This window comes from Pseudophryne corroboree, chromosome 4 (assembly GCF_028390025.1).
Source record: "Pseudophryne corroboree isolate aPseCor3 chromosome 4, aPseCor3.hap2, whole genome shotgun sequence".
Lineage (NCBI taxonomy): Eukaryota > Metazoa > Chordata > Amphibia > Anura > Myobatrachidae > Pseudophryne > Pseudophryne corroboree.
In genome coordinates this window covers 429,476,054-429,499,919 of record NC_086447.1, presented here as the reverse complement: position 1 = coordinate 429,499,919, position 23,866 = coordinate 429,476,054, and the positions used below count along the sequence as shown (strand labels likewise).

The window sequence follows — 23,866 nt, the reverse complement described above, 5'->3', positions numbered from 1 at the left end:
GCAGCAGGTCCTGTCTTAGAGGAAGAGGCCACGGATCTTCTGTGAGCAATTCCTGTAGATCCGGATACCAAGACCTTTGTGGCCAATCTGGAACAATGAGGATTGTTCTCACTCTTCTTTGCCTTATTATTCTAAACACCTTGGGTATAAGAGGAAGAGGAGGAAACACATAGACTGACCGAAACACCCATGGTGTCACCAGGGCATCCACAGCTATCGCCTGAGGATCTCTTGACCTGGCGCAATACCTTTTTAACTTTGTGTTGAGACGGGACGCCATCATGTCTATCTGGGGCAGTTCCCACCGACCTGCGATCTGCGCGAAGACTTCCTGATGAAGTCCACACTCTCCCGGATGCAGGTCGTGTCTGCTGAGGAAGTCTGCTTCCCAGTTGTCCACTCCCGGAATGAACACTGCTGACAGTGCGCTTACATGATTTTCCGCCCAGCGAAGAATCCTGGTGGCTTCCGCCATTGCCACCCTGCTCCTTGTGCCGCCTTGGCAGTTTACATGAGCTACTGCGGTGACATTGTCCGACTGAATCAGAAGTAATGCCTCCGCTTGACGTAGGGCGTTGTATATGGCCCTCAACTCCAGGATGTTGATGTGGAGACAAGTCTCTAGACTCGACCAAAGACCTTGGAAATTTCTTCCCTGTGTGACTGCTCCCCAACCTCGGAGACTTGCGTCTGTGGTCACCAGGATCCAGTCTTGAATGCCGAACCTGCGACCCTCTATGAGGTGAGCACTCTGCAGCCACCCCAGGAGAGACACCCTTGCTCTGGGGGACAGGGTGATCCTCTGATGCATTTGCAGATGTGACCCGGACCACTTGTCCAGTAGGTCTCATTGGAAGGTCCTCGCATGGAACCTGCCGAAGGGAATGGCTTCGTACGATGCCACCATTTTCCCCAGGACTCGAGTGCAGTGATGCACTGACACCTGTTTTGGCTTCAATAGGTTCCTGACCAGAGTCATGAGTTCCTGAGCTTTTTCCATTGGAAGAAAAACCTTCTTCTGGTCTGTGTCCAGAATCAAGCCCAGGGAACCAACTGTGACTTTGGGATATTGAGAATCCAGCCGTGTTGCTGTAACACCTTCAAAGACGGAGACACGCTGTCCGGTAACTTCTCCCGAGATCTCGCTTTTATGAGGAGATCGTCCAAGTATGGGATAATTGTGACCCCTCGCTTGCGCAGGAGCACCATCATTTCCGCCATTACCTTGGTGAAAATCCTCGGGGCCGTTGAAAGCCCAAACGGCAACGTCTGAAATTGGTAATGACAATCTTGTACAGCAAATCTCAGGAACGCCTGATGAGGAGGAAATATTGGAACATGAAGGTATGCTTCCTTTATGTCCAGGGAAACCATAAAATCCCCCCCTTCCAGGCTGGCGATGACCGCCCTGAGCGATTCCATCTTGAATTTCAACCTTTTCAAGTATAGGTTCAGGGATTTTAAATTCAAAATGGGTCTGACCAAACCGTCCGGTTTCGGAACCACAAACAGGGTTGAGTAATAACCCTTTCCTTGCTGCAGTAGAGGAACCTTGACCACTACCTGTTGAAGATACAATTTTTGTATTGCATTCAACACTAACTCCCTCTCTGAGGGAGCCGCAGGTAGAGCCGATTTGAAAAACGGCGAGGAGGCACCTCTTCGAATTCCAGCTTGTATCCCTGAGAAACAATTTCTATTGCCCAGGGATCCACCTGAGAATGAACCCAGATGTGGCTGAAAAGTCGAAGACGTGCCCCCACTTGAGCGGACTCCCCCAGGGAAGCCCCAGCGTCATGCGGTGGATTTTGCAGAGGCAGGGGAGGACTTCTGTTCCTGGGAACTAGCTGTGTGCAGCTTTTTTCCTCTGCCCTTACCTCTGGCAAGAAAGGACGATCCTCGTACTCTTTTGCTTTTATTTATTGCTTTTATTCGAACGTGAGGGAACATATGGCAAAATATCCGATTTACCTGCCGTAGCTGTGGAGACGAGGTCCGAGAGGCCTTCTCCAAATAACTCCTCACCTTTGTAAGGCAAAGACTCCATATGCCTCTTTGAGTCGGCATCACCCGTCCACTGTCTGGTCCGTAAGACTCGCCTAGCAGAAACAGACATAGCGTTTATTCTGGAACTTAGCAAACAAATGTCTCTTTGAGCATCCCTCAGATATAACGCAGCATCTTTTATATGCTCTAGGGTCATTAGAATGGTATCCTTATCTAGGGTCTCAATTTCCGTAGATAAGGAATCTGTCCATGCTGCGACAGCACTACAAACCCAGGCCGACGCCATTGCCGGTCTAAGAATTGTACCTGAATGTGTGTAAATGGACTTCATGGTAACCTCCTATCTGCGATCAGCAGCATCCTTGAGGGTAGCCGTATCTTGGGATGGCAGCGCTATCTTCTTTGATAAACGTGTTAAAGCCTTGTCCACCTAAGGAGAAGACTCCCATCGTATCCTGGCCCTCATTCCGAGTTGTTCGCTTGCTAGCCGCTTTTCGCAGCTGTGCACACGCTAAGCCGCCGCCCTGTGGGAGTGGATCTTAGCTTAGCAGAATTGCGAACGAAGTATTCGCAATATTGCAAAAAGATTTTTCTTTGCAGTTTCTGAGTAGCTCGAGACTTACTCTTCCAGTGCGATCAGTTCAGTGCTTGTCGTTCCTGGTTTGACGTCACAAACACACCCAGCGTTCGCCCAGACCATCCCCCGTTTCTCCAGCCACTCCCGCGTTTTTCCCAGAAACGGCAGCGTTTTTTCACACACTCCCATAAAACGGCCAGTTTCCGCCCAGAAACACCCACTTCCTGTCAATCACACTACGATCAGCAGAACGAAGAAAAAACCTTGTAATGCCGTGAGTAAAATACCAAACTTCTTAGCAAATTTACTTGGCGCAGCCGCAGTGCGAACATTGCGCATGCGCAGTTAGCGGAAAATCGCACCGATGCGAAGGAAAATAACGAGCGAACAACTCGGAATGAGGGCCCCCTATCCGTTTGCGGGAAAGGATATGCCATAAGAATCCTTTTGGGAATCTGCAGCCTCTTGTCTGGAGATTCCCAAGCCTTTTCGCACAGCTCGCTCAGCTCATACGAGGATGGAAAAGTGACCTCAGGCTTTTTCTCTTTATACATGTGTACCCTCTTGTCAGGGACAGGGGGTTCCTCTGTGATATGCAAAACATCTTTTATTGCAATAATCATATATCGAATGCCCTTAGCCACTTTTGGCTGTAATTTTGCCTCCTCATAGTCAACACTGGAGTCTGAATCCGTGTCGGTATCTGTGTCCATTATTTGGGACAATGTGCGCTTCTGAGACCCGGAAGGTCCCGGTGACACAGGGACAGGCATGGTCTGACTACCTGACTGTTCCGTAGCCTCAACCTTGTCTAATCTCTTGTGTAATAAATTTACACTAGCACTCAAGACATTCCACATCTCCATCCAGTCCGGTGTCGGTGCTGCCGACGGAGATCTGACATTCATACACTCCCCCTCCTCCTTAGGTGAGCCTTCCACTTCATACATGTCGACACATGCGTACCGACACACCTCACACACACAGGGAAGCTCTTATCTGAAGACAGTTCCCCACCAGGCCCTTTGGAGAGACAGAGAGAGAGAGAGTATGCCAGCACACACCCCAGCGCTATATAACCCAGGCAAAACACAGAATGTTTCCTCAGTAGCGCTGAAATAACACGTTTTTCGCCAATTATGTGCCCCCCCTCTTGAAAAACCCACTGTCACCTCAGTAAGCAGGGGAGAGTCCGGGGAGCTTCCTCTCAGCGCTGTGCTGTGGAGAAAAATGGCGCTGGTGAGTGCTGAGGGAGAAGCCCCAATCCCTCGGCGGCGGGCTTCTGTCCTGCTCAAATTATTCAAAAACATGGCGGGGGCTCTATATATACATGTACAGTGCCCAGCTGTACATGTATATATGTGTTTATGCCATAATAGAGGTTATATTGCTGCCCAGGGCGCCCCCCCTGCGCCCTGCACCCTTACAGTGACCGGAGTGTGTGAGGTGTATGGGAGCAATGGCGCACAGCTGCAGTGCTGTGCGTTACCTCAGTGAAGATCACGAAGTCTTCTGCAGCCTTTGAAGCCTTCTTACTTCTCATACTCACCCGGCTTCTATCTTCTGGCTCTGCGAGGAGGACGGCGGCGCGGCTCTGGGACGAACTCCAGGGTGAGACCTGTGTTCCGACTCCCTCTGGAGCTAATGGTGTCCAGTAGCCTAAGAAACAGGACCTTGAAACTCAGAGAAGTAGGGCTGTTTCTATCTCCTCTGTCCCACGATGCAGGGAGTCTGTTGCCAGCAGTGCTCCCTGAAAACAAAAAACCTAATTAAAATACTTTCTTAGCAGGAAACTCAGGAGAGCTCCCTGCAGTGCACCCATCTCCTCTGAGCACAGTATCAATCTGAGGTCTGGAGGAGGGGCATAGAGGGAGGAGCCAGTGCACACCCAGAGTCAAAGTCTTTCTTAAAGTGCCCATGTCTCCTGCGGAGCCCGTCTATCCCCATGGTCCTTACGGAGTCCCAGCATCCTCTAGGACGTTAGAGAAAGATAAAATACGTTCTCTTTTAACACGGTCATTTATGGACCATGTCCTGTACCAATCACTTATAACAAATATGATGAAAGTCAATCTTTTTTATTTTCCCAAATCAATCACTAGTTACTCCACCCATTAAAATCTGCCTAAGCACCTAACATTAACTATAAAATATGATCACCAATGCAGCACAGATGCTGGAACTACATCTATCTATCTATCTATCTATCTATCTATCTATCTATCTATCTATCTATCTATCTATCTATCTATCTATCTATCTATCTATCTATCTATCTATCTATGTGTTCACAACTGTGTATAAACCTTGAGTAGTACAAGTTTCATTCAGGATGGTGCCAGAAAAGGTTTCATTCCATCTTGACAGAAAAGAAGTGACACTTCTGAGACAGTGATTAAATTAGTCCTGTCATAGCGCCCTTTTGATTGATACTTTAAAGGATCTATTTTGTCACAACAGGGACCATTTTATAAGTTGGATATACCACTGCAGGGTGTGCGGCCACGCTCTGATATATGCACGTCTCTGATATATGCACTGTGGGGGTAATTCCAAGTTGATCGCAGCAGGAAATTTTTTAGCAGTTGGGCAAAACCATGTGCACTGCAGGGGGGGCAGATATAACATGTGCAGAGATAGATAGATTTGGGTGTGGTGAGTTCAATCTGCAATCTAAATTGCAGTGTAAAAATAAAGCAGCCAGTATTTACCCTGCACAGAAACAAAATAACCCACCCAAATCTAACTCTCTCTGCAAATGTTATATCTGCACCCCCCTGCAGTGCACATGGTTTTGCCCAACTGCTAAAAAATATTCTGCTGCGATCAACTTGGAATTACCCCCTGTGTTCGATCTTATAAAATGGTCCCTGTTGTGACAGAATAGTTTATGTGGAGATAATGTAAGGTGAAACAGATGTTTGCTGATTCTGAAGTGGGTGGTCAGGGAAGTCCTGTTCACTTTTTTTTTAATAGATCATCATTGTACAAGTCATGTTTGGTGAGGTTTGATGTGAAATTTTACATTTTGGGAATTTTTTCTGTCAGCAATATCAGTCATAGTGAGGCAGTGATGGGGGTGATGTGCTGCTTTCCTGTGAGCAGTGTCTCAGTGAGAGCTGTTACTGTTTATACTTGTGGAGTGATACAGCTGTGGCTTTGTGATTAGGTTCAAATTACAGTTTGAAGTAGATCAGTCCTGAGGTGTGCGATAATTGGAAAATAATACACGGTCATGTGATCTAATGTATCCAATCATGTTTGTGAAATCTGTCTCAACATACCACACCATTTTATATATACATACATATATATATATATATATATATACATACACACACACACACACACACACACACATATACATATACACCACTCTTTGGTGTGTGGCCGCGCTCTGATATACACACGCCTTGGTATATCTAATAAAATGAGCTCTCTTGTGATTAAATAGTTCTTATGTAGAGATGAAGATGGGCGAAACAGATGCAGAATAGGAGGAAAAAAAGAAATTTATGGTAGACTTACCATTGTTAAATCTCTTTCTGCGAGGTACACTGGATTCCACAGGGAATAACATCGGGGTGTAGCGTAGGATCTTGATCCGAGGCACCAACAGTCTAAAGCTTTGAGTGTTCCCAGGATGAACTGCACCGCCTCCTCTATAGCCCCGCCTCCAGGCACTGGAGCTCAGTTTTGGTAACCAGTCCAATGCAGTAGCAGGTACGAGAGACAGTAGATGTTAGTCGCATAGAACCACATTCTCACGACAGGAGAAGGGACTAATGGCTAATGCCATACAAACCCAAAGAAGCTAAGTGGGTCAGGGTGAGCGCCCTGTGGTATCCAGTGTACCTCGCAGAAAGAGATTTAACTATGGTAAGTCTACCATAAATCTCCTTTTCTGCAGCGGGGTACACTGGTATTCCACAGGGAATAACATCGGGGATGTCCTAAAGCAGTTCCTTATGGGAGGGGACGCACTGTAGCGGGCACAAGAACACGGCGTGCAAAGGAAGCATCCTGGGAGGCGGAAATATCAAAGGCCTAGAACCTGATGAACGTGTTCACAGAGGACCACATAGCCGCCTTGCACAATTGCTCCAGGGACGCGCCCCGGCGGGCCGCCCAAGAAGTTCCAACCGACCGAGTAGAATGGGCCTTGATAGCAGTAGGAACTGGGAGGCCAGCCTGCGCATAAGCTTGGGCAATCACCATTCTGATCCATCTGGCCAAGGTCTGCTTATTCGCAGGCCAGCCACATTTGTGAAAACCAAAAAGTACAAAAAGGGAATCTGACCTCCTGATGGAGGCAGTCCTCTCCACATAAACACTGAGAACCTGTACCACATCCAAAGATTTTTCTTTGGAAGATAGACCAGAAGAGTTGAAGGCTGGAACCACAATCTCCTGGTTAAGGTGAAAAGATGACACCACCTTTGGCAAATAACCAAGGTGACTTCGAAGAATCGCCCGGTCACGATGAAAAATCAGAAAGGGTGGGCGACAGGACAAAGCACCTAAGTCCGACAACCTCCTAGAAGAGGCAATAGCCAACAGAAATACGACCTTAAGCGTAAGGCAGTTAAGGTCCACAGAGTCAAGAGGTTAAAATGGAGACTCTTGCAGGGCATTTAAGATGACAGACAGATCCCATGGAGCCACAGGAGGGACATAAAGAGGCTGAATCCGTAGAACACCCAGAGTGAAAATGTGAATGTCAGGAAGAGACGCAATTTTTCTCTGAAACCACACAGACACGGCAGAAATATGAACCTTGAGGGAGGCCAGATGAAGGCCCATGTCTAGGCCTTGTTATAGAAAAGCCAAAAGTCTGGAAGTTATGAACTTACATGCATCATAATTCTTAGCAGCACACCATGTGAAGTAAGAATTCAAGACCCTGTAATAAATCTCTGAGCCGAAGCTGGTTTACAGGCTTTCAACATAGTTTTAATAACCGCCTCAGAAAATCCTTTTGCTCTCAGAAATGATGCTTCAAGAGCCACGCCATCAAAGCTAGTCTGGCCAGGTCCGGATAGACACAAGGGCTCTAAACGAGGAGGTCTGGGCGTTGAGGAAGTAGAAGAGGACGCTCGATTAATAGACCCTGCAGGTCACGCTGGAGCAACTAGAAGTAGTATTCCTCCTTCTTGCTTGAACTTCCGTATTACCCTGGGCAGGAGTGACACTGGAGGGAACACGTATGGCAGCTGAAAGTTCCAAGGAATTGCCAGTGCATCCACAAACACTGCTTGATGATCCCTTGTCTGTTCTCCGAAGACCGGAACCTTGTGATTGTGTCGAGATGCCATCAGGTCTACATCTGGTAGGCCCCACTTGTCCACTAGGAGTTGAAAGACTTCATGATGAAGACTCCACTCTCGGGCGTGCATGTCCTGATGACTGAGGAAGTCCAATTCCCAGTTGAGGACTCCCGGAGTGAACACTGCTGATATGGCTGGCAGATGGCGTTCCGCCCATTGGAGAATTTTTGACACCGCCATCATTGCCATGCGGCTTTGAGTGCCACCTTGATGATTTATGTACGCCACCATGGTGGCGTTGTCTGATTGTACTTGCACAGGCCTGTTCTGTACCAGAGGCAAAACCAGTGTCAACGCATTGAACACTGCCCGCAATTCCAGAACATTTATAGGGAGGAGCGATTCCTCCCTGGTCCACCGACCCTGGAGAGAGTTTTGCTCCAACACCACATCCCAAACTCGCAGACTAGCATCCGTTGTCAGGAGGACCCAGTTGTAGATCCAGAAGGGACGGCCCCTGCTCAACTGTTGGTCCTGTAGCTACCAGCTCAGTGACAAACGAACCTCCGGAGTCAAAGAGTTCATTTGAGACCTGATCTGATGAGGCAGGCCGTCCCATTTGGAAAGGATTAACCTCTGCAGAGGGCAGGAAGGAAATTGAGCGTACTCTACCATGTCGAAAGCCGACACCATGAGGCCTAATACTTGCATCGCCGAGTGTATCGACACTCTCTGGTGAGAGAGGAAGCATCTGATCTTGTCCTGAAGTTTCAGGACCTTCTCCGGAGACAGAGCAGGGACCAGCGAGGACTTCTTCCAATTGATGAGCCACCCGTGGGCTTGAAGGAACTTGACCAACATTTCCAGTTGACTGAGGAGGACATCTTGGGAGTCCGCCGGAATCAGCAAGTCATCCAGATATGGCAGGATTCTGATTCCCTGACAACGGGGAAAAGCCGTCACTTTGGTGAAAATCCGAGGTGCGGTGGCCAGACCAAATGGCAGAGCCTGGAATTGAAAATGAAGGTTGCCAATAGCAAACCGCAGATATTACTGATGCAAAATGGTAATAGGTATGTGCAGGTAAGCATCCTGTATGTCCAGGGATACCATATAGTCCTCGGGTTCCATGGCCAGCACAATAGAGTGCACAGTTTCCATACAGAATTTGGACACTCTTACAAACTTGTTCAATGATTTGAGGTTGAGGATAGGCTGGAAAGACCCATTCAGTTTCGGAACTAGAAACAGGGTCGAATAGTATCCCCTGCCTCTCTAGGACAGTGGTACCGTCACTACCACTCCTGTTTCCAGGAGGGATTATACAACCAGGTGTAGAGATTGCGCTTTCAACGGATCCGAGGGGATAACCATTGAACAGAACTGGCGAGGGGGACGTCTCTTGAAAGAGATTGCGTACCGTGAGAGACAACTTCCTGTACCCAGGCGTCTAAAGTGGTCTTTAACCCCCAGGGGGAGGCCCGCACCATCATGCAGCAGGCTTGTCTTGTTTGGAAGCAGGCTGACGGGTGGCCCAGGATTGTTTAGATTTGGGCTTAGTGGTTTTGGAAGTACGAGCCTGTCTCGGGTACGCCTTGTTGCTTGGCCAGACCATATGGGGAGTGGCCCGCAGCGGCTGCGTGACGTCACACGCAGTCACTGCAGGCCAGAATGCGATGAGTAGCTCCCGGCCAGCATGCTAAAGCTGCGCTGGCCGGGAGCTACTCTTGAAGTGCAAAGGCATCACCGCTGTGTGATGCCTTTGCACTTCTGCGGGGGGGGGGGGGGGCTGGCACTGACATGCGTGGTGGACTAGCCCTGTGCTGGGCGTCCCACCGCATGTCTGAGTTCATGATCATAGCTGTGCTAAATTTAGCACAGCTATGATCAACTCAGAATGACCCCCCTAGTGAGAGGCTGTGGTAATATACGACAGATATTGTCTGGTAGTGTCAGAAAAATCCTGAGGAAGCTCCTCCTCAATTGCCTGAACCCATGCTTCAATTCCTTTTGCAGCCCAAGAGGCAGCCATAGTGGGTCTATGTACAGCACCGGTAAGAGTGTAAATAGACTTCAGGCATCCCTCCACATGTTTATCTGTCAATTCCTTCAGTGAAGTGACAATGGTGACAGGCAGAGTAGAGGACATCACAAGACAGGCGACATGAGAGTCAACCGGCGGTGGAGTTTCCCAATTGTTGCTCAACTCCGCAGGGATAGGATAACGAGCTACTGTAGCATCTTTTCAAACAGGGAAAACTTCTTTCCTGGAGATGACCAGGATTTCTGACGTATGTCAATTAAAAGGTCAGAATGTGGTAAAACTACTTTACCAACCTTCTGACATTTAAACTTATCAGGTTTCTTAGATGTAACAGGAGGCTCAATGTCATCAACAATTTGGAGAATCAGCTTGATAGCTTCCACAAGGTCAGGGACATCAACCTGGGTTGCAGATTCCTCATCAGAAGCCACTGTATCAGTGTCTGACGGATCAGTATATTCCCCATCTTCATCGGAAGAATTATCCGAAATATTAGTGGATTGTGAGGAAGAAATGGCCCGCTTAGATGACCCCTTGGCCCCAGAGGGACGTGAGGTGGAAATTTGTCTAACCAAAGTCTGATTTAATTGCTGTAACTGGGTAGACAAAGTTTCCACCCATGGCGGATTAACTACCGGGACAATATGTGGCTGTAATGGCACAGGAGGCCCCACACCACAGGTGGCGTGAGATGTGTTACAAGCGTAGTCAGCATATTTGAAAAAGCAGCCCAAGGTGGGTCTTGATTGACCACAGCTGCCACACACGGACTGGGAGATGTATGAGCCCCAGCGCCTGAACCAGCAGCTAACACTTCCCCCACTGGTGAATCCGTGACGACAGCACTGCATGCTGCAGGAGCATCTGCGGATGTTCCACCCTGTGTAGCAGATATCATGTGGGATGTAGCCTTAAGCAGTAATAGTACAATATAGCCAGACAAACACAAAAAAAACAGCAAATAATCCCCTGTGTTTTGTGACAGTAAATACAGAGCACAAACAGAGGATATAAGCGGTGTGGGGTGACTGAAAAACACAGTGAGAAATACAAACAGTATACCCTGTTTAGCACTATATATTATATGAGACCCTAACACACCTAGTTCCCCAGGGTACAGAATATAGTGATAGCAAACGTGTGATACACAAGAGTGGAATCCACACAGCATCTATAGGCACACTCAGTCACAGCTACAATGCAGGAATTATCACATATAACAATAAAACTGCACTGGACTTATAATTACATATAGGTGTGTATGTATACACTACAGATATAACAATGCACAGTAAATACTGGATGTATATCACAGAATACTTGTACTAAATATTCAGATAGCAGTACACTTGTTCTTAACTAACACTGTCTAAAATGACATGTAGAATACTTAAGTGTCTGTAAATGCACAGCGCTGATGATACAGGCGGCTTTACAGAGGAGACAGTGCCCAGCAGTCCCGGAGATCAGCCCAGCTATGTAATGGCGACAAAATCTCTTCAGGGAGTGAGAAAGAGAGAGAGATGCAGCTCCAGAGTGGGAACACCAGCAGTAGATGGCGCCCGGAGCTGGGGGAGGGGCTACAGGTCAGCGCCTTATCCCCTCTGCTGGACTTCACCACCGGGTACTGTGGAGCCTTTTGCAAATGTATTTTAATAAATCCGACCTGTGCACCCTGCCCTGGTGGATATAGTGTAGTCCCTGTGTGACACAGTGTCCACGCCAGCGGCACTGTCCGTCTCCTGGGACCGCGACCGGATCGCAATTTACCTTAACTCCCCCCTTCAAGTGCAGCCACGCGATCCTGGAGAATAACAGCGGTGGTGTGCCTGAAGTAAACCGGTGTGTCTCCGCTGGAACCAGGCCGCAGGAGTATGCAGCGCCACTGAGGGAGGTGATGGAGCGGCAGCACAGCATGTCATAAAGACATAGAAAGTTCTGCGACCCTTGAAGTCTTCTAAAAAAGCTCTTTTCAGGGCTGCCTAGCGCAGCCCCACCTGTTAGTAACCTGCACTGCAGGCATCAATTTACAAACTGAGCTCCAGTGCCTGGAGGCGGGGCTATATAGGAGGCGGTGCAGTGCATCCTGGGAACAGTCAAAGATCCAACTCTACACCCAGATGTTATTCCCTGTGGAATACCAGTGTACCACGCTGCAGAAATAGTCCTGTTCAAGTTCATCTTTGGTGAGGACTGATGTCAGGTCCTTGTAGTCATGTAGTAATTTTTATATTTTTGTTAAATTTGTCTGTCAGAAATGTGTATATCTATCAGTGAGGCAGGGATGTGTTGCTGTCAGTGAGTAGTCTCTCTGGGAGTGATGCTGCTGTTTACAGTTGTGGAGTGATACTGCTGTGGCTGTTTGATGAGGTTTAGGTGACAGTTGATAGTAGTTCAGGCATGCAGTTATGCTGGGAGGTGTGCGGAGATTGGGAAATAATACACAGTCATGTGATCTAGAGTATCCAATTATGTTAGTGGGTTCATTATAACTCACCATTTTATAAATGTATTACTGTAGCTACCAAATACAATTACTACCTAAATGACCATGCATTGAAACCAAGTGAGCCTATGGATGCATATATTTTGTTCACTTTGTCCATGGTACTGTATTGGATGCTGGGATTGCTCACAGCTATAGTTATAGTCTTGACACACTGCTATACATTTGCAATTGTAATCTATTATAACTCTAGCTTTCCAGTGTTTCTGGTTTCTATTATAACAATACATATGTTAAAACCTGTATTCTGTTTGTAACTTTATATGAGCCCCATCTACACAAACTATGGCCTAAAGCTTGGTACACACTGGAGCGATATATCGCACCAAAATGCCGTTTTGGTGCAATATTTTGCTTACATCACACAGTGTATACCCAGGACAGCGCGCTCCCGTGGTCACATGCGACAGACGCTTGGCTCAAACCACGCTTCCGTCGCTAGCGTCCTGTGGGGGTAATTCAGACCTGATTGCATGCTACTTTTTTTGCAGCGCTGCGATCAGGTCAAAATTGCGCATGCGTATGCTCCACAATGCGCAGGTGCATCGCCCCCTGGCGACGGGGATCGCCGGACAGGTTTAATTTAGAAAGCGATCGCACGGGCGCTTGCAAGAATATTGCCAGGCCGTTTGTGGGTGTCAACTGACCGTTTCTAGGGAGTGTCCGGAAAACCGCAGGCGTGCCTAGCCGTTTGGAGGGAGGATTCCTGACGTCAGCTCCTGGCCGGATCATCACAGTGGTTGAGTAAGTCCTGAGCTGTGCAGAGACTGCACAAACTTTTATTTGTGCAGCTCTCTGCACAAGCGTTCGCACCCCTGCACATCAACTACCCCCTCACCCTGTAGGCGGCAACTACCTGATCGCAGCACTGCAAAAAAATGCCTGCGTGCGATCAGGTCTGAATCACCCCGTGTCAGGTTAATGAAGGAGGAAACATGGGCCCTCATTCCGAGTTGTTCGCTCGCAAGCTGCTTTTAGCAGCTTTGCACACGCTAAGCCGCCGCCTACTGGGAGTGAATCTTAGCTTATCACAATTGCGAACGAAAGATTCGCAATATTGCGAAAAAGACTTCTCTGTGCAGTTTCTGAGTAGCTCGAGACTTACTCTGCCAGTGCGATCAGTTCAGTGCTTGTCGTTCCTGGTTTGACGTCACAAACACACCCAGGGTTCGCCCAGACACTCCTCCGTTTCTCCAGCCACTCCCGCGTTTTTCCCAGAAACGGTAGCGTTTTTTCACACACTCCCATAAAACGGCCAGTTTCCGCCCAGAAACACCCACTTCCTGTCAATCACATTACGATCACCAGAACGAAGAAAAAACCTCGTAAGGCCGTGAGTAAAATTCCTAACTGCATAGCAAATTTACTTGGCGCAGTCGCACTGCGGACATTGCGCATGCGCATTAGCGACTAATCGCTCCGTTGCGAGAAAAAAATAACGAGCAAACAACTCGGAATGACCCCCATGGTCGTTCCATCCTTCATTAACATCGCCCCAGTGTATACGAATTTGGAACGAATCCCCGTCGCTCCAGTGTGTACCCAGCCTAAGATAAGTAGACTGTTATTTTTGTCTTTGGTTGTAATATGTTTTTATAGTTGATTGGACATCTATGATCCTAGGACCACGGATGAGTTATTATGTGGCACCAGACATAACTGCAGTAGATCATCTGAAACAGTTTCTACAAGTCACAGACATTTCCCATAGTAATGGAGAGATTTGTGTCAGCAAGTAGCATTTTTTACCAGTTACATTTTAACTTACAGATTTAATAGATCTTTGAAATATGCTTTCAGTGTCTGTGACATGTGTTGTACTTCTTTGCCCTAGAGATAGCCAGCCTTCATTTCCAGATCGGACACTTAAGAAATCAAGTACAGGACCCATGGGCTCAGCTGCTTCATCATCAGAGCTTACACTTTCCTCCTCCTCTATTACCTCCACCTCTATAGAGGAAACTCCACTAAACAAAGATCTGCATAGAGTTGATTTTGCAAATACAAAACACATAATTCATTATGATTGGAAGAAAACGTGTGACATCACAATTTCTGACATGAAAGTTAAATTCCAGATTATCATTAATTACTGCAATAGACTATTTCTTATAATTTATGGCTTTTAAAATATTAAACGTTAGTCAAATGAAATAAAATGTACTTTTGATTAAAAATGATGCAATAATTGTCAATCAAGTACTATCAGGTGACACAATATGAGAGTATATACGCCATATATGCATATATTATAATATTATATTGATGTATGTACCTAGGTTAAACATCATTAAAAACAAAAAAGCATTCGATGCCATTTAAAAACACCATATGGTCGTTGAACCGCCATCTGGACAACCCTGATTTATCTTAGATTAAGGGGATAACAAGGAAAATCTCTATGATCTTAGTGACAAGCTTGCAAGACAGAAACAACTCAATTACATAACTCAGAATGATAGAAATTCACTGCACATGCTCTTGTCTTCATGCTCTTGCCTACATCCTCTTCTCTACATGCTCTTGTCTTCATGCTCTTGACCTACATCCTCTTGTCTACATGCTCCTAAAGCTCTTGCCTACATTCTCTTCTCTACATGCTCTTGCCTACATCCTCTTCTCTACATGCTCTTGTCTTCCTGTTCTTGAAGCTCTTGCCTACATCCTCATGTCTACATGCTCTTGCCTACATCCTCTTGTCTACATGCTTATGATGCTCTTGCCTACATCCTCTTGTCTACATGCTTATGATGCTCTTCCCTACATCGTCTTGTCTACATGTTTATGATGCTCTTGCCTACATCCTCTTGTCTACATACTCTTGATCCTCTTGCCTACATGCTCTTGCCTACATGCTCTTGCCTACATGCTCTTGATGCTCTTGCCTACATCCTCTTGTCTACATCCTCGTCTACATCCTCTTGATGCTCTTGCCTACATCCTCTTGTCTACATCCTGTCTACATGCTTATGTTGCTGTTGCCTACATCCTCTTGTCTACATGCCCTTAGATGCTCTTGCCTATATCCTCTTGTCTACATGCTTATGATGCTCTTGCCTACATCCTCTTGTCTACATGCTCTTGATGCTCTTGCCTAAATCCTCTTGTCTACATGCTCTTGACGCTCTTGCATACATCCTCTTGTCTACATGCTTTTGATCCTCTTGCCTACATCCTCTTGTCTACATGGCCGTCTACCTTTTTCTCACCACATTGCATATATTTTAAACCTGCTTGATTCTGTGAACTGTTTTCTGTATTGTTCCTGTTTCTAAATATTCCCTCATTTAACAAGTAACAGTCACCTTTCCCAATCACCACACCTTAGGATAGTCCCACGCAGATTTTTTTTTTAGTACTGCTGGAACAAATAAGAGAATGAACAGAGATGTTTGCATTATTTGTCACACTACCCCATGTTGTCACATTCCCTATGCTCACATGCCTATTGCATACTAAAAACAGATGTCATTATGAAAGAGGCCTTAGAAAGCTACAATATGCATACAGTGCATCCATTCAAATCACAGCATTGATCTTATATTTCTGTCGCGCAGCCAGTTGTACCATATATACCTTAAAGAGAACTCCAAATGTTCATTTTCATTGGAACTTGACATATTACAATGAATAACAGAAGACAGTGCTTATTATGTCACTGTTTTACACACACTTGCTTAAAAAGTGTTCTCATATTGTCATATGGTACCTGAAATGATGTTGCAGATCTTTAATGTCACGGGGGCAGCTAAGCACAGATACAAGTGCCAAATCTGAGAGGAAGTAGAAGCGAGAAAAAGTCTGTCTCATTCTGCCAAGGTAAGACGTTAGAGAACAGAAACAGTTCTCCAGCTCCTGGTAGAAATGTCTCAGAAGAACCTCTTTGGGTACATCTCCTGTGCAGCAGCACTATTTAAATAAATAAAAAAATGTTTTAAATTCACACATTTTATTTAAAAAAACAACAACTGATATTCCTAGAAAATCATGATAATGTTTCAAAAACAATTATGGGGGAAATGTAATAGGGTGCCCCCCCCCCGCCCAACGACCGCCTCTGCCTGTCAATCAGGCAGAGGCAATCGTAGCGGCCCGACGGCCTTTGGCCATCTGGCATGCGCTGGCACACTGCGGCGATGGCGCAAGCGCAGTTCTGACCCGATCGCACCGCTGCGATAAACTGCAGCGTGCGATCGGGTCAGAATGACCCCCTGTATCACACATCATCCTGAGATTGGGAGGTGCCACATATCTGCATTTGTCCAGAACAGATATTGTCTATGCATACACGTGGCAGAGTGACTGACCTGATTCTCATCACCTAATATCAAATGATATACTACCAGACACAAAGACAATAAAAGCATGTGCAGTCAGTAAAGATTCATATTTGTTAATACTCTACAATACAAGGACTTCTTATGCAAATGATCAGAATGTTAAATGAACATATAAAGTTACAAGTGATTTATTACAGGACAACAAGCTCCAAAGAGACTTAAAATAGCATTAATTACAGATTTGGGGGTCAATGTAATATGGTCCGAGTTGCCATGGTTCGGAATTTTGTCCGAGAATGGCCGTATTTTTTAAGCATCAATCGTTTAAATGATTGCCACTTTCAAAATACGGCAGCTCGGACCCTATTACATTTACTCCTTAGAGAGTGTTAATTCTCAGCATGGGTTAGCTCTCCTTTCATGAGAAAAGTAATTATTTTGAAATACTGTTGCAAATCGGTATCCGTTCACATGGTCGACCATGTTATGGTCGACAGTCATTAGGTCGACCACTATTGGTCGACATTGACATGGACACATGGTCGACGCATGAAAAGGTCGACACATGGAAAGGTCGACATGAGTTTTTTTAACTTTTTTTTCCTTTTGGGGAACTTTTCCATACTTTACAATCCACGTGGACTACGATTGGAACGGTAATCTGTGCCGAGCGAAGCGGTAGCGGAGCGAAGGCACCATGCCCGAAGCATGGCGAGCGAAGTGAGCCATGCGAGGGGATGCGGTTCACTAATTGGGGTTCCCAGTCACTTTACGCAAAAAAAGACACCCAAAAAAGTTAAAAAAAAAACATGTCGACCTTTTCATGTGTCGACCTTTCATGTGTCGACCATTTTCATGTGTCGACCATGTGTCCATGTCGACCATGTGTCCATGTCGACCAATAGTGGTCGACCTAATGACTGTCGACCATAACATGGTAGACCATTCATACCGGAACCTTGCAAATCATATTGATAATGGCTTGTTAGACTTAGTTGCAGTATACGCAAAATACTCCTGTTTTTAGTTAAAAAGAAAATTAGCATATTTACTTGGATTCTAGATTTAAAATCCATTTGTGCTGGTCAGCTACTGTGTAAACGGATGGCCAGCTCTACAAATAGGCACTTATAGGCAGCCGCCTAGGGCACTGGGATATGGGTGACACCACTGAGTCACAGTTGTATTTAATGCAGGTGGTGGCTGTGGAACTTATAAGACTCTGCCTCCCTGAGGAGTTGGGAAGTTGGTATTGGTGGTGAGGGGCAGTAGGCTGAAGTTTTGCCTAGGGTGCCAGGAAACCTTGCACCGGCTGTATATGCCAGTACACACAGTCATCTCTAGGATCAGTATTGGAACACTTTTATTGTCACTTTTTACCTGCAGGACGTTTTTTGTCTTATATGCAGATATCATCATCAGAGTCCATCGTCTGTGAACTCTGGCAAATTTTCTTGCATCCCGGGGTAGTTCCTGATTGGAAGTAAAAGAAAAATATATGCAATAATACAAATAATTCATTTATAATTCAAATCTGATAATATGTCCTGATCCAGTGTTGTACGCTAATGCTGCCGGATGCTAAAGCTGTGGATGTGTACTCAGATACTGTACAACAATATGAAAATGCCATGGCCACCGTACAAAGAGGCAGCGCCGGTCACAGGCCAGTCAGTAATGGAACTTCTGAGGAGCCCTAGGGTAGTGCAGCATGGCTGCAGGAAGTGAGACACTGGAGCAACTATTACTGCACATGCAATTGCAGGCGCAGGCTGAGGCACATTGTGAAAACGGCCATGACATGTCTGCATTTTACCACCACTTCCCGATACCTCCCCTCAGTGTTCTCTGACTGTCAATCACTTTGCAATTAAATAGTAAGACAGCCGTCGCAAGACCAGCACAGCACATGTGCAGTGCACCGATCATCGCTCAACTGCAAAACCATCAAGGCTGCATACAACTCTGAATCAGGCCCATAGTCACTGACAAAATGTGAGAAATCATGTATACATGCTTCTAGGATAAGCCTGAAATAATAACCCTCAAATTATATAATCACTAATCCACATTCTCCAAATTCTTTATACATTTACAAAAAATAGAGCAGAAATGAAACAGGTATAATTATTTTTGTGAATATTTAACAATTTGCAACGGTTCATTCTGATTTTTCAACAGGTGATTTCAGGAAGAAGATTCATCAGGACTTCTACTAATGCTGGCCATACATTAGGACGACCAGCATCCAATCCGATTCCTCATAAGATTTCCCTTCAATCACCCCGGGAGCACCTATCACACGATTTGGAGTTTTATGTGCATATGATGAAGCATACAACCTATCAATGGATTATATGCCTCACAAACAGCACGTGATCACCTGGAAGGAAATGCCACTCAAAAATGCTGCTGATCGTATACGATGCATTGTATGTGCCTAAAACAAGGTACAATGGTGGTCATTCCGAGTTGATCGCTCACTAGCAGTTTTTAGCAGCCGTGCAAACGCTATACCACCTCCCACTGGGGAGTGTATTTTAGCTTAGCAGAAGTGCGAACAAATGGCTTGCACAGCGGCTACAAAATAATTTTGTGCAGTTTCAGCTTCAGACCTACTCAACGCTTGCGATCACTTCAGACTATTCAGTTCCTGTTTTGATGTCACGAACACGCCCTGCGTTCGCCCAGCCACGCCTGCGTTTTTCCTGGCACGCCTGCGTTTTTTCGAACACTCCCTGAAAACAGTCAGTTGACACCCAGAAACGCCCTCTTCCTGTCACTCTGTGGTCAGCAGTGCGACTGAAAAGCTTCGCTAGACCTTGTGTGAAACAACATCGGTCGTTGAAATAGTACAACGCGCGTGCGCATTGCGCCGCATACACATGCGCAGAAGTGTCGATTTTTTGCCTGATCGCTGCTCAGCGAGCGAAAGCAGCTAGCGATCAACTCGGAATGACCCCCCAATGTGCATATGATTATGACGGATAATATGGGCTGCACATACAGTGTGATCTGAGGATGCGACATTCGACCCACGGGGCCGTGCATCGCATCATAATCATACACAAAACACGTACAATGTGCACACAAAGCATCATACGACACGTCTAAATCATACATTTGTACGCGATATCGTACTAGTGTATGGCCAGCATATATATATAGTCAAAGTAATTGTCCTTGATGTTTAATTTCAACTTTTCCTTTTCCTTCTAAAATACTGCACATCTGTCTGTTGTTTTTTTGTTGTGCTCATTTGTTTATATGCTTTGCTAAGCGCTGCGGAATCCTTGTAGCGCCATATAAATAAATTATAATAATAATAATGTGAACCCATAACTTTCAGGATTAATCTACAGTATGTTGAAGATTAAACCTCTGGCTTGATGCCATCTGGTAAAACACATCATTATACTTAGGCAAACAAATACAAACATATATTACCTGTATAATAGTGGGATTATTATATATTTCCTCCAAATGCTGCCAGAGCGCCTGTACTTCAATCCACAGCTCCAACACATTACCCACACGTTTCAGCTTCTCTGCCCAAGTTGTCGCTTCCTCTCTTAGAGGATCAATTTCCTTGGAGCTCAACATCTGTGCAAGAAGCACTTGGGCATCTTCTAGCTCTTCCAGTAACAGAAGGGAATCCTCCTTCACCAGCAATACCTTGTTTTTGTAGGGCTTAAAGCTCAGCACCTGTACATTTCACAATATGACAACATGTATGTCTAAACACTTCAATGCTCAAAGACAATTCAGGGTGCTTAAAGCAATATGATTAAGCCAGTTTTATCATGCCAAGGGGGCATGAGTTTTCCTAAAGAAGAAGTGAGTTTGTCAAACTAAGCAGAAGGTAATATATGTGAAGAAATGTGAAGGGGAACACAGTGAATTCACAGACCAATTATATGAGGAGCTTCTAAAACCAGCAGCAGTGGTCTGTATGAGTCTAGTGGAAATTAGAGGCGATCTGGATCATATAAGATTTGGTTTTAGCATGGATTTCTTTACTTGGTTGCAGCTCTGTGGCACAATAGTGCAAAATACCAAAAAATGTAATTGCCAATTAACTATTATGTACCTATTGTAGTCAACAGTATCTAGCCATAGTCCTTAAATATGTCTAGTGTTAATTATCAGTATGTCATTAGTAAGTGGTGTCACTTGGACCAGGCTAATGCTGCCACCAAGGACCAGTAGATCTACATTCACACGGTACCTGCTCACTCCATTCTTCTTCAACCTTTCTCATTTTAATCTCTAGATCCATTTCCTTCTTTGCTGCTTTTGCTATGGAGACTAGCTGGTTCTGAAACCTATTTAAAGAAGATAATGTAGATATATGCCATACGCATTCATAAAAGTCCGGTAAATCAACAATCACTTTGCGAATTCCAACTTTATGTTCAATTACTTGAGAGATGATTAATCATGTATATACTGTCATCTCTTTACTCCAGAACATTCATCACGTAGACAATGCATTAGATAAAAAGGAAAATGCTGTATCAAAGTTCAGATTAAAATTATGTGCTCACAGGAAAGACTATAGCTGAAGATGTATTAGAAAGAAACCAACTAGAAGTAGATTTAGAATATGAGTTTATATTGCTCCCCTTAGTCAAATAACATTTACTGGATATGGTGCATACAAAGTGTAACACATATCAATAGCTAATTATGGTGTTTTCTTCCCTGTTGCAAATTGTACATTATTCTAGTGACCTTTGAACAAAAAGTTTATTGGTAGATTTAATTAATGAATCAGGCAAGCAAGCAAACAAGCAGTGCATTTCTTAATTAATTAATTAATTAATTACATGTAGAATAGTAGATAACAAAAGAGCCTAAACCAAGAACGGAAATGAATAAAAAAATCAATAGGTTTTTTCAGCTACATATTTGTGGGTAGCCTAAGAAGAAGATGTGTGAATAACCTAAATGTTGTAATTGTTGGCAGATCTAGATAGATGAATAACTGAGTATTGTAAAGGTACCCGTACTACAACAGTGTCTTAAAGTTTAGCATACTTTAATAGTCCGATATCAAGAAGGTGAGAGACTTCAAAGATGTTAGCTTCAAGGGGAAATGAGCTTCCAGTCACAGACATTACTTGCAGCCAATGACGGTTCCGTATTTCCTAAGCAAATAAAGACAAATTCTTATTTAAGGAATAGATGAAGATAAATAATGCTATAGGTAAATGTTCTGGTCAATACATCATTATCCCAATACCACATCCTTACAGTAGTAAAATCTGCTGTGACCATATGGACTACCTCTATAAACTCAATGCATAATGAAGGGCTCTGAGAGTGAGGATTATAAAGTGCCAAGACTTGTACCTGTCTGAGCACCCAGGTCTGTCAGAGGTGAAGGCATTACCTCATCTCTGGCTTTGTGGTGGTATATCATTGTCAGAAGGGGCACCATCTCAATGGGGCGCTGTACTACCAGGGCTGCCCATAGAGGGAACACATAATACATACAAGTTGCTCTGGTGTATAAAATGTGGGTTAGCTTCAAGTTAACCTAATTAGCAGTCATTTAATTACCAAATTTTCAGTGAAAATCAATGTATAATTAGATTGTGAGATATAACATTATACATTTTTTCAAACTCATCTCTCATGGAGATGGGGGCCCAGGATCAGAATTTTTCCAGGGGCCCATAATTCTTACGGGTGGCCCTAGACCCCCCCCCCCTCCCTTGTCCCCCTTAGTACCGGGGCTTGCCATTTCTATATATACCAAGCTATAGTCATCATCTACATGATCCTAAACACGATGAATTTACTGGGGGTGGATCGTGGCAGACAAATCTTATTGAATTTTTTGACTGGGTGACTAAATTAATAGATGAAGGAGAGGCTGTAGCATACCTAGACTTTAGTACGGCATTTGACTCTGTCCCACATCACAGACTGCTAAATAAACTCAAAAGCGTGGGTTTGGATTCTAAGATGGTTGAATGGTTAAGCACTTAGTTGCAGGATAGGAAACAGAGAGTTGTAGTAAACGGAGTGCTGTCTCAGGAGTGAAAGGTTACAAGTGGCGTACCCCAGGGATCAGTACTTAGACTAGTGCTTTTTAAAGAACTAAGGAACAAATGAGGTTGAGGTCACCAAAAGGTAAAAAGGGGCAAACTAACGCAAAATACTATAGCAGAAACCAAACTGACCGTGGACACAAATTATTGCAGGACCAAAAGCTTCTATAACTTTATAATATTGCCTACCTCCAGTGACACCACTCACTCTTTCTTAAACATCCTATTTTGAAAATGAATAACTCAGACACCCATATGGCATGAAGTTTTATTAGATAACGTAATCCTTAAAATAATTACTTTTAGGTCTCAACTTAGGGACAAGCTTTATAGGAACTTATTATTATTATTATTATTATTATTATTATTATTATTATTATCATCTTGTTAGCATGGAATCATCAAGAGTTTAAATGATAGATAGATAAATAAGTATTGTCAATAGAAAAAGGCATTTTTACACAAAATTACTATTTCCACTAGGTTATTGCAAATGGGAAATAATTAGGACAATAAGGATCACACAGTAAAGATCACTTGTATCAATGGTGGTCTACACAATGGATAGTATGTGCATGATATATCTGCATTTCTAAAAGTTACATAAGAGGCTAATGTTTAATTACATGATGTGTTATACCTTAGACTTTAGTTCATGTAGAAGAGGAAAGATGTCTTCATAGAATTTGATCTCTCGAGCCATTTCATTGTATGCATCCCAGTCCTTTAGTTTATCATTCCAAATCTGGCACTCAGACCAATACTGGTCTATCTTCAGAGAGAGAAGGCATAAACAGTGTTTATAAATGCATAAACGCATTTAGTCAAGTGGGCCGTGTTACAGGAAAAGGGTAACAAGCTACTGTAACTATCAAGATAATTATCTGAGAACATCAGAGACAAATGGGGGAATTCAACTGAGCATGAAAAAATTTTTCGCAAAAAAAACAGGACTTTACCACAACTAATTATATATATATATATATATATAAAATCTGTCATGACACTAGATTTACGCCTAATAATTAGGAAATTGTGTCGCACTAATGGCTCCACCTAGGGAATTACATCTAGAATCTCCTTCTATACATAATGTGTATCTAAATAAAAAATCTATAATTGTATA

General features: G+C 44.5%; 1 protein-coding gene across 1 annotated transcript in view; it reads right to left on the bottom strand.

Moving 5' to 3' along the window:
* Window positions 1-23,866, bottom strand: part of LOC134910927 (uncharacterized) — a 455,362-nt gene that overhangs the window by 295,302 nt on the left and 136,194 nt on the right. Inside the window, exons 33-39 of the mRNA XM_063919317.1 lie at window positions 23,381-23,512; window positions 21,722-21,831; window positions 20,910-21,006; window positions 20,129-20,386; window positions 18,062-18,154; window positions 16,111-16,310; window positions 14,170-14,380 (exon numbers count right to left, since the gene is read on the bottom strand). Of these exons, the coding sequence (XP_063775387.1) occupies window positions 14,170-14,380; window positions 16,111-16,310; window positions 18,062-18,154; window positions 20,129-20,386; window positions 20,910-21,006; window positions 21,722-21,831; window positions 23,381-23,512 (1,101 nt within the window). The remainder of the gene's footprint in view (window positions 1-14,169; window positions 14,381-16,110; window positions 16,311-18,061; window positions 18,155-20,128; window positions 20,387-20,909; window positions 21,007-21,721; window positions 21,832-23,380; window positions 23,513-23,866) is intronic.